A 17,392-nucleotide genomic window follows, 5' to 3' on the forward strand; every position below is an offset into this window, starting at 1 on the left:
CTATGTTAACATTAGGGGTTTTATTTAATTAAAAAAATCCTTTGCATTCAGATGAAGTGCAAAAGTGTTATGGTACAGATGTTGCAATAATAATTCAAATGTGTGATACAACTGTGGTGCTGTAAAATCTATGTTTAAATATTTGAAAATATAAAGCACTTGTATGCATACTAGAAGAAACAAGATAAGCCAGAAGGTGGTGGTAAGGACCATGGATTTTTTCTCAGACATATCACAGCAGAAGGGATTTCTAAATGGTGTTTGTAAGTTGATGCTCAAAATAATGCAAGACATTAAGTGGATGTGTCAGTGCACTATGTGATGCAGAAATACTTAACCACTTACCAAATACAGACTGACACCCAGACTACAGATCTTTTGAATATGGGATCGGAAATTAGGTCCTATGTTGTGACCTTGAAAAGCATGACATTTTAACCTGCATTTTGTATGTAATAATATATAGCTTTTGATTTGGGGAGACAGCTTGGGAATCTGTTGCAAAATGTCTTTTTTAATTTATTTTCAGAGAAGCTGCCATGTCAATCTCTTTTCACACAAAAAACTGTAATAAAAACAAGTGTCATGACACCTGAAAGACTGACAATTTGGATTTTTTACATTTTTTATATTTTTTTGCTGTGAGCTTTTGTGGATTACTTCATCAGACACATGGCTCTTTTTTTGTTGTTGTTGTCGTTGTTTTTGCAGAGGGTTGATGGTTATTTCTTGGCTGTTTGGCAGAACTGTCAACACTGCTCCTCCTGCTGGTGATGTACATCAGCACAGAACTGATGATGTGACAAATACGTATAAAATTGTACTTAAAAGTAATGACTTTGCTTTTAGCACCAGTATTCAATTATTCCAGAGCACAGTAGGCATCTTTTCCAGCCCAGAGGGCAGCTTTGGAAATACAGCTAGCTGAAGACGGCATCTGTTTACGCTAATTTGGACCAAACAGACAAGAATGCAATGAGCGATTTGTACCCTTACCCTTCGGAAGACAGATCTTTGGCATGTTGGGAGTCGCTCATTTTTATATCGGCCTCAGCACTTCAGTTCAGCAGGCTCAGCAGTAAGACCAAGGAACTGCATTATCTTCTGTACACTTCTAAAAAGAAAAGTTGAAAAAAAGAAAGTGGATGTTCCTACATTTCTGGGAAGCATGGACAAGTGTGTAGAGAAGAATATCTTTCATACGTGGTACAGTGTGTCCTATTAAACTTATCTACATAAGTTGGTTTGAGATGAAAGAGAGGAGACCATCAGCTTCCCCCTTTGAGAGAGTTCCAAAGTCTTGGTGTGTCTGTAGAAAAAATCCTCCAAGGAAGATATTTAAAGCACTGATGCTACTTTCATAACAACAATGATAAAATATTACATAGAATAATAGAATAGAATAATACATGAAATATAAAACCTAAGTGCATTGCCTGATTAGGCATTGTCTAATTAAAGCATAATTTGTGGCAAATAGAATATGGAAGCATTAGTATTAAATACGTCTGTGTAAAGGTTCCCTGATTCAGTGATTCAGATTCAGGTCTGATTTATTATGAACTGAGACGTGATCTAAGCCAATTTGAATCCAAATCTGAATCAAAATTTGGAAATCTGAACCATGCCCCCCCGATTTGCATATCGTCAGTAGTATCAAAAGCTCCTTAGAGGTCCAGCAGAACAAACAGGGACACATTCTCTCTGTCCAGTTCCCAATGTAGGCATCCATCAAGGTGACAAAAGCAGTTTCTGACTCATAACTAGGCCTGAAGCTAAGTTGAAATGGATCTAGATTAGTGGTTGCCAAACCTGAGTAATGCAGGTGTTCTTGGACTCCAACTCCCAGAAACCCTGGCCAGCATGGCTTGTGATAAAGGCTTCTGGAATTCAGTACAAGAACACCTGGGTTACCTAAAGTTTTGGAACCACTGTTTAAGAAATCTGTCTCGTCCAGGAATCCTTGAAACTGAGAAACCACAACCCACTCTAGCATGTTGCATAGATATGACAATAAATAAAAATTGTGTCTGTGTGCACGTGCCATAGGACCATCTGGCCACACTGTTATCATTCCCCCCCCCCCCCCCCCCCGTCTGTCGGGCTGCAGAGTTTGTCACAGTGGTTGCTTGAAACAGGCTACTTCGTACCTTTGGAACACTTCCTTTTCTCACAGTGAGAGGAAGGTCATTTCTAGTGTTGTAGGCCTCATTTTAATGTACACAATTTCTTTTACGGGGGCATATAGATATTACTTATCAAGTCTATCTTAAAGTTTTAAAAACTGTATTTTAAGAAGCTTTTCTCCTAATAGGAATCCTTCCCATCTACTTCGCTCCTTTTAATAGGTCTTGCTTTCTTATAGCTTCTGTCCATTGTAGGAACTTGTGCTTTGAGGAAGCCTAACTGACAGTTAACAGGCCTCTGGAAGGAAGTGGATGACTGTTGGGGTTTAGCCACAGTAATATTCGCACTTGCCCATTGCGCATAGCAGGACTTAGTCTTATGTGAACATACACAAGAGTTCACTGTTAGGCTTTTAGCAAGTCAACGGTAATGCCTGTAATTAGGACTCTGTTAAGCACAGTGGGACTTAATACTTACATTGAAGTGTATAGGTTTTTATGGTTTAGCAGCTGAACTGTAACAGCTGCATTGAATGCTGCTCTTTGTGATTTTTTTTGTTGTGTGTGATTTTGTTGATTCCATAGTCTGAAATAGTCTGTTCATAATCTGTTGCATCCCACAGTATCAGTACAAGGCGAGTGAAGATTTTTTTTTAAAAAAATACCATTGTTTGTGTTAAAGCAATACTATTTGCTCAGGGAAGAAGGGTAATAGGTTTTGTTAATGGCAAACACGAGCACTGCATCTGTTCTGGGACACATCCATTCTGTTTTAGTGGTAGAAGCAGATGTTTTTGCTGGCGGTGAAGCTGTAAGCTTGGCATAGCTGTGGCAAAGGGGGGGAGGAATACTCTTGCTAGCTATTGCTGGTACAAAAAAAAAAAGCTTGTTAAGCCTTAGCACTGATCTTTAAGTAGTTTCTATCAATTGATTGAACATAGAACAATGTGTCTTCAGACTGAGAGTAACATGTGGTTGGAGATTGGTTGAAACAGGTGAACCAATTGTCCAGAAGACCAGTCACGTACTTAATAAATGTAATTGAAATGCTAAGTCAGCATTAAAAGCTTTATTTTGTTTAACCATGTTTGTGACTCATGTGAGGGGGAAATTCACTGGGAAACATTTGCAAAAGTTGTGTTAAGGCAATGAAAAGTTAAACTTTGTGAGTTAGTTTCATTGTGTTGACCTTGATGCTAAATATAGAACTGGCTTGAAGTAATTTGGTACTTCAGACAAAAAGCTGAGAAGGACTGAATAAAATGAAAATGGTTAACTATTTGATTCTGTGAATTCGATACTTTAGCCTGGTGTTTATCTATGTGTGGATCAAAGTGTATGCTTTTGACAAATGAGTGAGATAAAATTGCCGCTGTATAACCTTCTAAAGATGAATGAGTTATCTGCAGACCCCTTTAATGGATTACAAAGTATCATATATTTGGAATATTGTCTTATTTATCTAAGCCCACATAATATTGATTTCTGACCCTCTAGGGAAGAGGTCCTCAACCTTTTTCCTAATACCGACCGGCTGAGCCTCTGAGGGAGGTGGGGCGGCCCCTCGCGCTCTCAGATGCATGTGTGAAGTGTTGGGGGAATGCACGCGCCAGAGGTGCGTGCGCTCCCCCACTGCTTTGTGCATGTGCAGGAGCGCGTGGCAGAGGCGGGAGCCTGGGAGTCTGAGCATGGCTGGGGTGTTCCATCAAGCCGCTTGCCTCCCGACGGGCTTCCCTCTGTGGGAAATTCAAATAAATATTTGAATACATACAAACTTCCCCACTCCCTGACAAGGGAATCCTCTCCTGAGCCGTCATTTAAGAGTCAAAAAACAGAAGCACGTGCACATGACCCCTCCCCCACACACCCACACGCCCCTCAGCTGTGGCTGTTCGGGAAGAAACACACAGGTGGTGAAAAAAAGCATAAAAAGCTCCAACTGGAAAGGAGCAACTTGAGTCAGTTTAATTCCTCACAACCCTCACACCAGCATCCTTTTCAGGGGAGAACCGCTCCTCTCGAGGAAGGACGCACAGCACCTCTTTCCTCCCTTCGCCTGGAAACCTGCAGAGGCCACACAAGTTGCCCGCCACCTTTCTCCCTTTTCCCCTCAGAGCACCCACATGGAGGGCAGCTGCTCACCGCTGGGGCTTGCTTTTACCTCAGCTCGGCAGCGTTCCTGGGTGCCACCCAGAGGCACTTGGATGCCGCCGCCTCCCATCCTGCCTTTCTCCTCCTTCCTCCAGCAGGGAAAAGCTGGTGACCTGACTCCACCTGCCCTCCCCACAGCCTCCCCTAAGCCTCTCCCTCCCTCTATGCTTTCCCCTCCTTTCTCCCCCTTAACTCTGGCACTCCACCCACACGCACTGCCACCGCTGCTGCTTTCTGAGCCTTTTTTGGGACTCTTGGGCCGGCAAACTCCCCACCGCTTTGCTGCTGCCCTCTGTGGGAAATTCAAATGGCAGAGGGCACCGAGGACCAACGTTGCCGCCCTGGCGAGCTGCCGCTGGTGCTGGTTCTGTTGCTGGAGGCACCTGTGGAGGCATCGGCCTGCTGAGGGTGGTGAGGAGCACCTACCCCGGCCTTGTTGGAGCCCGCCAGGAGGCCAGCAGCCGGAGCACCCAGCCATACCCTGCCTCCCGGCTTCTCCCTACCCGCACTCCCGTCGCCGCTGCCAGGCCGCAAATGCAGACCTCCCCCCGCATGCACTCCCCTCCCCACAGCTGCTTTGTGCGCATGGGTGCTTGCGTGAAGGGATGAGGGAGCGCTCACGCCGACGCTGGCACACGTGTGCGCACAAAGCAGCTGTGGGGAGGGGATTGCATGCAGGGGGGCAGGGGGAGGTCTGTCTTCGCGGCCGGGTCGGGCTCAAGCCACGGACCGGCAATGGGCCGCGGACCGGTCGTTGACGACCTCTGCTCTAGGGAACACTACTAAAGCACATTTCAAGTATGCTCTGCTGTGTTGAAGATTAAAAAATGGTGCATCCTTTTAGGCAAAGAGCATGGAGGGATGTAGACCAGATTCTGATTCTTAGGAATAGACAAGCCATTGAAATGTGCGGAAGAATGTTGGTTTAAAATTGGTGGCTTTCTATTCCAATTTATTTGTTTTTTGCTTTTCTGCTCCCAAAGTGATAGACAAAATATATTTTAAAACGTTCTTTAAAACAGATTTAAAAATCATTCTAAAAGCCAATTTTAAAAAAATCAAAGGCCAGATGGCATGAGATAGTTTTGTCCCCGTAGTGGAATTTCAACAAGGAAGGAGCCAAATTAACTTCCTCTCAGAGGAAGCCCTGCAGAGAAAACCTTGCATTGTACACTCAGTAATCCAGGGGTCAGGGAACTTTTTTTTACCTTCCCCCCCAAAAAAAAATTATATACACTGACATTACCCCCTTGATTTGAAAGGAAGGATCTCAGTTACACGCGGCCAGTTGAGCGCCGCTGCCAAAGCCTTACCACCCACACCTGGGTGGTGGTGGCCGCCTTTTCCTCTGCCTGGTGGGGCCATGCTCAGTCCTTGGCCCCTCGGGGGCGGCTCCCCTTCTCCATTGGCAGGCGGCTCCTGGGTGTCTGTCAAAGAGCAGCAGGTGGCTCGCCCGCTGGGGGTGCCCAGTGCCACCTCCCGCTCTGACACTGGCTCCAGCAGCTGCTTGCTGGGGTGGCCACGTCACGCCTCAGGGCTCCCCCAGGCCTTGCCATTGAAGCGCCATGATAGCTGCCGCACAGAGGGCAAGAGGCTCTGCCAGGCCCCCAGCCGGTGTGGAGGTGGCGCTGAAGGAAGCCACACGGCTGGGCGAGTGCTGCTGCCTCCTCAGTGAACAGGGATGTGAGGCCACAGCCCCGCGCCAAGAGGCTGAGCCTGGCCCGGGCCGCCGTTGTGGCCGCCCCACCCCCCTCCGCCTCAGTTCACCTCTCCAGGCACTGGAAGGAGAGGCTCCTCTTGGCCGGGGCGCTCCGGCTGTTTGCCCCAGCCTCGCCATCTGCCATGGCCAGCCCCGTTGCTACCACCTCGGTTGCCCTACGCCACTGGCTGGGGCCTGTTGCCGGCCACCATCTGCCGTGGCTTAGTTGCAGCTGGACTGGAGAAGGGGGTAGGAAGGGGGCAATCGAGCAGCCGGGGAACCCCCTCCAGGCATAAGAGGAGGAAGAGGAGGAGGAGGAGGAGGGAAGGGGTTAGGGTCGCATCCTCGTTATCCCCAGGATTTTCATTTTACCCCATTTGGAGTAATTTACCCCTTTTCCCTGACCACTGCACTAATCCAATGTCTTAGTGTCCTTGTTAGGCTTCTGTTGTTACCTGGCATAACAAGAAGTTCTCCTCTGGAAAAAAAATCAAGCAAATGTCTTGCATTGTAATTTAAGTTACCTTAATCGTGTGAGATGTGCAGCCATGTATCTAGAAAGTGTTGTAGGGTTTGTGGAATCCAGAGCATGGGCCAAGGCACCGGATGTTGGTTATTATTTTTTTAAGTCTGCAACTAGCCTTGTCAAATTCATATTTCAGTGAACAGTCTCATACTATTAATTTGATTGGTGTTGAATCTCGTCTACTGCTTGAGCAACTGCAAATATTTAAAATCTACCCAAAGATTATATGATACTGAAGTAGAGAATCTCTGTATACTAATCAGTAAGACCTGTTCTCCTGTTGTTCATGGAGTTCTACCTGATTATGGTATTCACAGAGCACGCCTGCTAACAAAACCCAATGTTCTACCTACCACAGTACCACAAGACTTATATCTTTGAGTTCAGCTTCAGCACATTCTGTGCCCATGTAAGACAGCAGTCGCTGAAACCCTGACTCATATCCATCTGTAGAGCAATCTGTATTCTGACCTGATATGTTATATTATTTATCCTCTTTTAGCAAGCTTGCCAGGACATCCACACGAGAGACTGGAAATGTGCTGTCTTGTCAGACAGGGTATCTTAGGTACCTGAGCAGATGTCTAATTTCCTCCTCTGTTGTTAGGCTTAATTATACCTTACTTGTGGTAGATCTGCTGGTCAAATTTTACCTTTTAGTATATTTTCATCTTTTTTTTTAAAATCCTGCCTTGTAATATTAATTTGAATAGATTGTATGACTGCAGTGAGCAGGCTAATTCATCCATACCGGCAGGGAACAGTTGCATTGACTATCACTGTCCTGAAGATGACCTCCTGGGCATCTTTCAGAATACACCCCCGACCTTTCAGGAAAATTTGCTGGTTTGTAGTTTTTTACTTGACCCCTGCGTAAAAAGGAGTTGTGCACTTCCTGTCCCCAGTTATCACTGATGTTGCATTGCTGCAACATCACTGCTTTGTGAGAGTAAAGTGGGGCAAGGCTGAATGCTCAAATTTCTGTGTTTCCTTTTTGTGACTTACATGCATATAAACAATAGTCCCCAACTCACCGGGGTGTTGTGTTTGTCATCCAGCAATGGTGGTGGGCAGGGGCAAGGCAGTGGCTGCCACTTTTAGGCTGCCAGCTGTTTTCTTCCCAGGATGTAGTGTGGCAGCTCATGGTGTTATGGGATATAATCCCCCAGCCAACAAGGAGGGCTGGGGGCATGGGTCTCCTTCCAAAGGGCGATCCCAGATTGGTGGGTCCAAATCCGGGTTGCCTCTGGGACAGATAAGAGAGAAAATAGGCCTTCCTGTGGTCCCTTTTTGGCTTTGCACCTTCTCCCACCCACTTTCCCTTGGTTCATTAGGAAGATAATAACAGGGTTGTTTTATTCTGTCACAGCTTTGTTCAGGTGGGGGTGGGGGGTTGGAAGCATGAGGATGGATCAGGTCAGATGGTAGGATCAGGCAGGTGCTGCCCCTGGTGGATTCCTTTAAGGGGGTCAGGGTGGAGAGACATTACAGGGCTCAGCTTGGGAGATCATGAGCTCTCTGCTCTAGGGGTGCTGGACGGGGCCACGTAGTGGCCAATGCCCATGTAGTTGACTCCATTTTCCAGTTACCTTGCTTACACATCCATCGGAAGGTGGGTTGGCTGATGATGATCCATCCTCCAGTTCGTGTCCATCTCTAATCTGTACGCAGAATATTCTGAGTGTTGACGCAGGATGCAGATGCCCATGGTTCATTCCTTTGACCTGCCAGAGTTTGGAATAGCTTGTTGAATTACAGTTCTTATAATTCCCTAGTCAGCTGGGGGATTCTAGGAATTGTAATGTAATAAAAAAGGAACCGTGCTAGACTCTGACCCTTTGAAGTGTAGAACACATGTGTTGGAACTGTGTGTGCGGAACCAAAACCCAGTCTGTTTCATGTGTAAGAACGCACTGAAAACAGATAGCAGAGCCAGGGCAGTGGCAACACTTCCATGAAATGAAAGCCAGTACCCTGTCCTTACACTGTGTGTATATGTTCTTTTTTTTCTGGGCTTATGCACCTCTCCTGTAATGCACAGTATAACAAGCCAAGAGAATTTTGGGCAGACTAGTAAAGCAATGCATGTAATAACACTGAACATACAAAGTATTGACTTTTATATTTAAGACACATGAAGATTTATTGTCCTTTGAGGGTAAATATTTATCTGAAAGATCAATACCTCTTGATTTGTGCTGAGCTGAAAATCAATATTTGCTTATTATACCAATCCCGACCAGGAGGTCCCAGCTGAGATTCTGGAAATGTGACAGTTCTTGGATTTTCTTACATTTGCTGTGCTGCATAATCTAGAATCACTGAGCAAAGAGAGTGTTGAATATTGATGCCCACTGCAGTTCTTACATTAGAGATTTCAAGGACACTTTTAATTTTAAATAGCATAACTTTTCAGTTGGGGCCATGTTTTGTGTTTAGCTGATGGCAGTGTGTTTATGAAAGGTCCTCCCTGATCTGTGTTCTGTCACCAGGAGGGGTCATGAAAGGTTGGACTTTCACAATGGAAGCCTCTGCTTGTGGATCCTAAGACATTTCCCAAGCAATCAATCAGTTATTGTCACTAGGTTCCAAGCCCCTTGATTTGTTGTGATATTTATGTTTTCCAAATAATTTATTTATTTCCTTAAATGAAACAAAATGAAGCAAAAGTCAAGAACTCCCCATCCCAAATTTGAGCAGTAGTCATTTAACCTCTGTTTAAACACACACTGGTAGCTTGCTTATTCCTGGAGATTTCTGATCTAACCAATGTAATGCATATTTTAGTAATGTCCTGCTTGGGTTACTATGAGGAGCCTTGTGTGAGCTGCCTTTGCAAAGTGTATTGTATTCAGTTTCCTGTGTTTAAACATCAAGAGATAGTGTGCATTAAGAAGCAGGATGTGTATGTTCAAAGCTTGCATCTAAACGTTGCCCTTGTTATTTTTGTTGTTAATGTGCCATCAAGTCAGAACCAACATTTAATGGCCCTAATAGGGTTTTCAAGGTCAGCTGTTTAAGAAGTGACTTTACCAGTTCCACTCTCCCAGTGAGTTTCTATGGCTGAGCAGAGATTCAAACCTAGGCCTCCTAAGTCCTAGTCCATGACGCTGATCTACTATACCAGAGGTCCCCAACCCCTGGTTTGTGGCCCGGTGCCAGTCCGTGGCCTGAACCAGACTGGGCCACAGAGACAGACCTCCCACCCCTGCATGCACTCCCCCCGCACAGCCCCTTTGCGCATGCATGCACACACCTGGGCCCGTGTGAGCACTCCCACCCCTTTGTGCATGCGCAGAAGCACCCATGAGCCCCACCCTCCCCTTTGCACATGCACATGAGAACGCCCCTCCGCACGAGTGCCACACTGCCCTTCATTCATGCACATGACTAAACAACAACAAAAAGCCACTTAAAGTTGTGTTAACCCATAGGATTCCAGCTACAATTTGTGAGGGCATGTTATGCACAATTGTAACCAAGTTACTTAATCAACAGTTGATGTTTAAAAAAAAGCAACCCTAAGAGATCGACACTATACACATTAATATAATATGGATGAGGAAAAAATGAAAGATGGTTCATATTTGGAAGAGAGGGGAAGACACATACTAAAAGGTGCACGGGAATAAATGTTTTTGTCCTTTCTTCTTTCAGGTGGCTTGGCACTGGCACAAGTCCAGTTTTTTTACGTGAAATACCTTGTTCTTTTTGGTGTTCCTGCACTTGTCATGCGAATGGATGGACTCACGCCTCCTGCTTTACCTCGCTGTGTGAGCACCATATACAGTTTTTCTGGAATGTGGAGGTGAGGTTGATTTTATAGCTGATATTTAGCACACATTTTTCCTACACTTCAAAAAAAAAAAGAAAAGAAAAGAACAGTTGGATGTGCATGCGGTGTGCCCTTGTGCTTGGGTGCCCGATGTCACCTCGCATCTGCAATAAAAGCTGCAAACTGATAAAAGCGATAGGCCACAGCCATTCCTCATTGCTTCCCTTTTAAAATGTTTTTTAAAAATGTCCTTCCATTTAGTAATTACTTTCTCCTGCTGTGGAGGTGAAGAGAAGTCTGCCTTTGGGACGTTCATCATCTTAATGATTAGAACTGCATCCAAACTACTTAGCTCCCCTGGTCTGATAATTATTTTCTCTCTCTCCCCCCCCCAATCTTTATGAAGTATGAGTCACTTTTTCATGATGCTCTCACTGAAAAAGGTGCTTTGTAGGGGGGAAAAGAATCATACAGGGAAGGATAAGTAATATTTGACTTGGTAACACTATAGGGAAGGTGTTGAAGATTATTTTAGCAGTGCCACACAAAGGTAATGGGCTCGCTCCAGACAAATGTAACTTTAGAGATATCCCAAACTCCCATTGATTTCAGTGAGCCTTGGTCTGAACTTGCATTTCTGATTGGAGATTATAGAAGTCCATGTCTGCTATTTTGCATGGAACATAATGATGCATGGTAGCTTTGGCTTTCTAGGGAAGGTTGGTGTCACGATGTGTGATGAGGTTGCAATTCACTTAGATTGATTCTGCAGTCCGTTTTCTATGATCTAAGTTTAGTCATGTGGCAGCAATGCCCAGGTGTGCTTTCTGTTAATGACATTTGATTTACCAACTACATGCTCTTCTAGATGAAATGGCCATCTTGCCCTCTCATTGGTGGCAGAACAGGATTTATATGGGACTGTTTTTAAAAACTGTTCCACAGCTAGAGATTACGTACCATGCTCCTTTGGGGCACAATTTGGGATAGCCATAATGTATTTTATTTACTTGTATTTGAAGTGTTTGGCCCAACTCCTGTTGCTATAAAAACTTGATATGGACATAGATTTTATCATATTTATATTCTGCCTTTTGCTATAACTGGGACTTCGTGCAATTCACAAATTAAAAAGAGGTGATCAATAATACCGTATATATTATTATATATTAATAATATATATACATAGGTACAGGGGGAAAAAGCACACAAAAAGTTATCCTATTAACATGCAATCAAACTACACATAATATCAAAACACTGTTACATTTTTAAAAAGCATCAGTTAAAAAAAACACTATAGCAGTGATGGATGAAAGGCCTTTCGCTCAGCGATCTGTCCACTGGCATAAAGCTACCAGAATGAAAAGGCGTTTGCTCACTAACTAAAGGATAATAGGGAGGCAGCTGGCCTTTAATATCTGAAAATTGCCACTAGCAGTCCCATTTCTGGCTGTGGGACTTGCAGCAGCAATTTTCTTATAGTAAAGACATCCTGCTAACCTGTCCCAAGGCTTCTGAAGGCTTCCCAAGTTGAAAAAGATCCCTGGGGACCCTTGGAATCTAAAGGAGGCGGCGGGGGGGGGGGGAAATAGGAAGCTTTAAATTGAATTAAATATAAGAGTACATCACAGGCTAATGACATCACCAGCAGTTAATGCCAGTGGAGTTGCACTAAATGGATTTCAGCTGCTGGCTGAAATCCTGACTGCAGTTACACTTATAGAAAGGACCTAAGTCACTTTACAGTGACTTTGGTCATTTCACATGATTCAGGCTGTGGTACAATTTTAGAAAGGGTGCATCAGCATCATTTTAAAGCCACACCACGGTATCCATCATAGCTGGCCAGTGCTGGGAAGCTTCCCAATGGAAGGCTTGGTTGTGTTTCCCCATTGACCCTGACAGCACCATTACAGGGCCAAATAATAAGACCCAAAACAACAGAGGTGCATTTATTTGTTTATCTGCTAATGTGTGACCTATTGCCATCCATTGGCACGGATGCCCATCTACATTCTACATCAGCCGAACAGAATAATCTCTGTGTGAGAAAATAAGTGGACTTAGATCTGAAATCAGAAATGGCAACCCAACAAAGCCAGTTTCACAGCATTTTGGCATCCCATCCCATTCTGTTGCTGACCAGAAGGTGGATGTTGTAGAGAAAAAGAATTACAAAGGGATACAGAAGAGGGAGATGGCTGAGGTGATCTGCATTCACAGATTCCAATGTATGTCCAAAGGACTATAAATAAGGACCAAGAATTCTTAGCACATCCAGCTTTATCCATAGCCATAGTTATAGCTACAACTAAAACATTATTTTATTTGGCATAGCCCTGCCTCGCCACAACCATCTAATTGCTGATAAGGATATAGCTGTGTAACCAATGTTTTCAGTGATCCTTATTGGTTCCACTGTCATTTTAGAAGGCTGATATTAATGTTATTGCCAGCTTCTTCCCATGGCACTTGGTCCTGTCTTGAGATTGAAGGAGAATGGCATTTGTGGTCAGAGATTAAAGGAAAATGGGAATAGTAGTCAATGAGAAAGAGAAAAAAATGGAGTCTGTTAGGTTTTAAAAGTGAAAGGAAGATATGGAAATATGAGAAAAGCAGAGAGGTTGTTTTTCTTAATTTACAGCCAGCCTGGTACAGTGTGAATCTGATAAGCGGTCAAGGCCGGGAGGAGCAGAGAGCACAGACCCAACAAATTCTTTTCTAATTGGAATGGAGATAAACCACCTGCATCTTCATGAGAATTATGGGTGGAATGGACAGTTATGCCTCTTTGAGTTGATTGGTCTATGGTCAAGAAGAAGAAGGTCCAAGTAATGTAGAAAATGGATGATGGGTTATGTGGGAGAGAGTCTTGTGACTATTCAAGATCCAAGTTGATGGACTGATGGTTTGAGTATGTGGCTTGGAGGAAAATATCATGTAAGTAAGGGGAAGAGGGAGGTGGGGCTAGCCCACCTTAGCCCAGTTTAATGTTTGTTATTTTTAATGGGAATTAGTTGTTGTATTTAACTGTGCATTTTTGAACATGTTCTTTATGCTATGTTTGAGTAAAAATAAACTGTTTCTGTGAAACTATATATTTTCTTAATAAAACATTAATCATACAAGTCTTCTTCAAGGATGGTCTTTTGGATCAGCAGGGTTTGACTAAATCCAGAGCAGTGGTAATGGCCATTGACTAGCTACCAGAGAAGTCCAAATTAACTGAGCTGTTGTGAGTTCTAAGGAACTACAAAACCTATGTGTATGTACTTGCAAAGTACTGAGTAAAAGGAAAGTGTTCTTTTAAGGTCATGCTTATTCTAGGCGCAAAGGCTATGCACTGCTGGAGGTGGAGGATTTGCCCCAGTGTAAAGGTGGTAGATTTGTGGCTGAGGGATTCCCTGACCGAAGGATCCATGCTCCTTAGGGAGAATCAGTCCTGACAGGTCCCCACTCCAATCCTGTGTGCTCTGTGTATGTAAACATGTAGTCCAGTGGTTCTTAACCTTTGTTACTCGGATGTTTTTGAACTGCAACTCCCAGAAACCCCAGTCAGCACAGGTGGTGGTGAAGGCTTCTGGGAGTTGCAGTCCAAAACTCCTGAGTAACCCAAGGTTAAGAACCAGTGATGTAGTCTATTACCTTCTATGTTTCTGAGGAAGTGGACTTTGCACCATGAAAGCTCACTGAAAGAAGTATTTTAGGTGCTATTGCTCTCTTGTTTTTGTTTTTATTATACACGGCGAACAAATGAATATAGCAACCTTGCTGCAAACATTCAACAGGTTCTATAATTCTTAGCATTTAAATAGTAATAAGTCTGAATAATGGCCTTGCCTTCATTAATTTTGATGAGATATTGTAGAAAGGATTCATAAAGGGTGAAAGTTGTTTATCAAAGTGCTTTTGTTTTTGCCGTCTGTGGTTTTAAAGAAAGAAAGAAGCAATGAATTATGGAAGAGATGGAATCATTAGAGTGGCTTAACAATGGGTCTATTTAAATGAAATTTTCCTTTTCGAGATTCTCAATTGCATTTGTTTAATTATTCCTACCGAAGAGCAATTTTGCCAGTGTTTCCCTTGATTGCCCTATCTCTAGTTCACTGGTAGTCCTCAAATTGGTTGAATTTTACAACAGTTTACTTCCAGCATCTGGAAAAAGTTTTTATTTTAATCAGCAGTAGCTGAACACGCCCTAAAACAAGCTGGACATGAAATTCTGTTTCAAAATACTGAAGTACTGGACAACACCAGCAATGATTATGTTAGACTGCACAGGGAAGCCATTGAAATCCATAAGCATCAACTGAACTTCAACAAAAAGGAAGAAGGCCTAAAAACTAAACACGGCCTGGCTCCTAATATTGAACAAATACAGCCTGTATAAGGTCAGTGAACTCTACCCAGCCACAAGGACCAGCTAACGACACCCATCAATCACAGTAACATATAATCTCTCCCTTCTTATCACAAGAAAAAACATGCTGATCACCCTATCTCCTGAAAAAAGACAAAAGCTGTTCCCACAGCTATAAATACTCAACTATCCAACAAGCAGCAACAGAGCATGGACAGAATTCCTACTCCAGTCCTCTGAAGATGCCGGCCACAGAGACTGGCGAAGCGTCAGGAAGAACAACCTTCAGAACATGTCCAAAGAACCCGAAAAACCCACAACAACCATCAGATCCCGACCGTGAAAGCCTTCGAGAATACAGTTTTTATTCTGTTGTGGCATTCTAAGATTAAGTAGCCTGTAGATAAATTATTTGTATGGAAGGATGCACATCAGAATAAACTTTCAGGTGTTACTACTTCTGTACAGAGCACTGCCCTGACAAATTATTTTTCATTGACTTTTCTGTGGTAGAGGAAACATTTGAGTTGGCTTCCTCAGTAACTATAAAGTATTTGTGTGATCTTCCAGCCCTAGTTATTAATCTGTGCATTTTCCACATCACTCTGTTGTTATAAATTTTAAAATGCCACAAGTACAGTTGATTTATAACTAGCCTGACTGATTATTAAACACATAGTTTCAGAATGTGAGGGAGAAAAGATGTGGAGAAGAAATGCCTTTGTATTTATCTGCAGACGAATTTTGTAAGTTTTTGTTGTTGCCATCATCTGGGGATGGTTTGATAAACCAACTGATGAGTTGACATACACATTAGAAAATGTTTTGAGTTAGAGAGAAATAACTGGATTTTGGTGACTTGAGAGAAAGAGTGCAGTGCATACTTCATTGACCTTTACCTCCTCTTCTGGCTCAAAATGCTGCAACTATACAGAACTCTCAAATATCTAATTACCAGGAATGAAAAGAAATGCAAATTCTTCCTCCCTCAAATTTACCACTGGTTTGCTTTTCCTAAGTAGCAAATGGGTGTGTTTGTCATGGTGCAGAGGCATGATGGGGAGGGCTAGCCATTTGTTCTGGGAGGACTACTGACAATAATGTCTCTCTTTCACATTTGGCTTGTAAGGTTATCACTTTTCTAACATTCCCTCTTCCCAATTCTATTTGTTTCCAAACCCTTTAGTTTGGACCCCTGCAATGAGCAGGAGTGTATCTATGAAAATGCTTTAAGTTCTCTGTGTTTGGTTAAGAAGAACTGACAGAAAATAATGTGAGCTTTGAAAGCAAGTTTGCCCTGTGACAGAAAAAGCTGACATCTTAGTTATGCAATCCAAAGGAATGTGAAATCCACAAAATTACTGGTAGCTGCCATCTGCCACCAGTGCTACTCATTTTCTAGGGGGTCACCCAAATCTAAATTTCTTTTCTTTTTAAAACTTTTCTATGAGAAAACATGAGATTTTTACATTGTTGTTTTACCCCTTTGCTCTACGATAAACAAAATACAGCATAACAACATGACAACAATTGCATGTGATCTTTGTGCAGATGGAGTTTGTGTATTTACTTGTGTGTTAATATAAGTTTATGGCCAACTTTGAAGCCTAGGCAAAGAGTAGAATTTCCCACAGCTGCTGGTGAGTTATGGGTCAATTTCATTTTTCTAAGAAATCCTACAGCACTTGTCCTTTCTTTCCCTTGAGTTATGATTCGTTCATGCCTTTACAGTTAATATAATAACTCAAAGTATCCATGGAGGTTGAGAGATATTTTATTCTCTGCCTTCTACAGGAATATTGCCTTTGTATGAGACAAAAATCAGAATCTCCTGCTTGGTGTTATTTTGTCTAATCTGTAGCAGAGAAGATTGAGATTCCTGAATCTGCCATGTATCTTTCCCTTCACTATTAAATCTTATATTCTCAGCCATTCTTCAGTCCTTTTAACTTCTAGCAATAATTTGGGCTTAAATTGTTCCAGAGCCCACTTACTTGTCTTTCTGGTGGCCCTTGGTAACAATATCTTCTCCAATACCACATTTTGAATAAATTGATTTTTCCCCTGTCAGTGTTTTTCATTGTCTGACTTTCAGACAGTAACTGGAAGTGCCATAGAACAGATGACAGATGATGTTGGTCTTGATCTACTTACACTTTAGGAGGTTTTCTGGGTCCTTCATAAATGCGTTTCTTCTTTTGAAATAAATAGCAGCTATACATTGTATATTAGGTATGGTCACTGTCTTCAGACAAATATGCAAAAAATAAACCCAATCAAGTTTATACAGTATGTTTGATTTTGGGATGATGACAGGGTAGAATAAAGAGGCACTGTTCATCCAGCTCATAGCAACTCTACAATGAGGAGAGGGAAAGGGAATACAGAAGACTGAATTGTTCACCCCAAACTGAAGAGTAGAGATAGCCAAATCAACCAATAAAGACCAAGATCTCCCCTTAACACCCCAACCACTGAAGAGTCTGGCAAGAGTTCAGACTGTGGTAGTTACATATTATGTATCCTCTTTCAACTATTCTGGCAGCTATTTATATGATATGTAGGGCAAAGAGAATCCCCTCCTCTCCCTTTTTAAAAAAAGTTTTTTGGTGCAGTCATGCAAACACCAACCCCTGTGTGCTGGCTTTAGTGTCATAGAATGCCTAGGAATGACAGCTTCAGTGTCCTGAGTCTGTGGGGCTTTTCTATCTATGTCTTCTTTTTCTTGTCCTTCTTTGCTTGTTGAAGCAAT

The 17,392-nt window shown here is 42.9% G+C and overlaps 1 protein-coding gene across 6 annotated transcripts in view; it reads left to right on the top strand.

Annotated features, from left to right (window-relative positions):
* Positions 1–17,392, top strand: part of HHAT (hedgehog acyltransferase) — a 205,717-nt gene that overhangs the window by 56,026 nt on the left and 132,299 nt on the right. For all 6 annotated transcript variants that reach the window (XM_078382932.1, XM_078382931.1, XM_020794598.3 and 3 more), the window contains one exon: positions 10,160–10,310. In XM_078382932.1, the coding sequence (XP_078239058.1) occupies positions 10,160–10,310 (151 nt within the window). The remainder of the gene's footprint in view (positions 1–10,159; positions 10,311–17,392) is intronic.

The sequence above is a fragment of the Pogona vitticeps genome, chromosome 1, assembly GCF_051106095.1.
Source record: "Pogona vitticeps strain Pit_001003342236 chromosome 1, PviZW2.1, whole genome shotgun sequence".
NCBI lineage: Eukaryota > Metazoa > Chordata > Lepidosauria > Squamata > Agamidae > Pogona > Pogona vitticeps.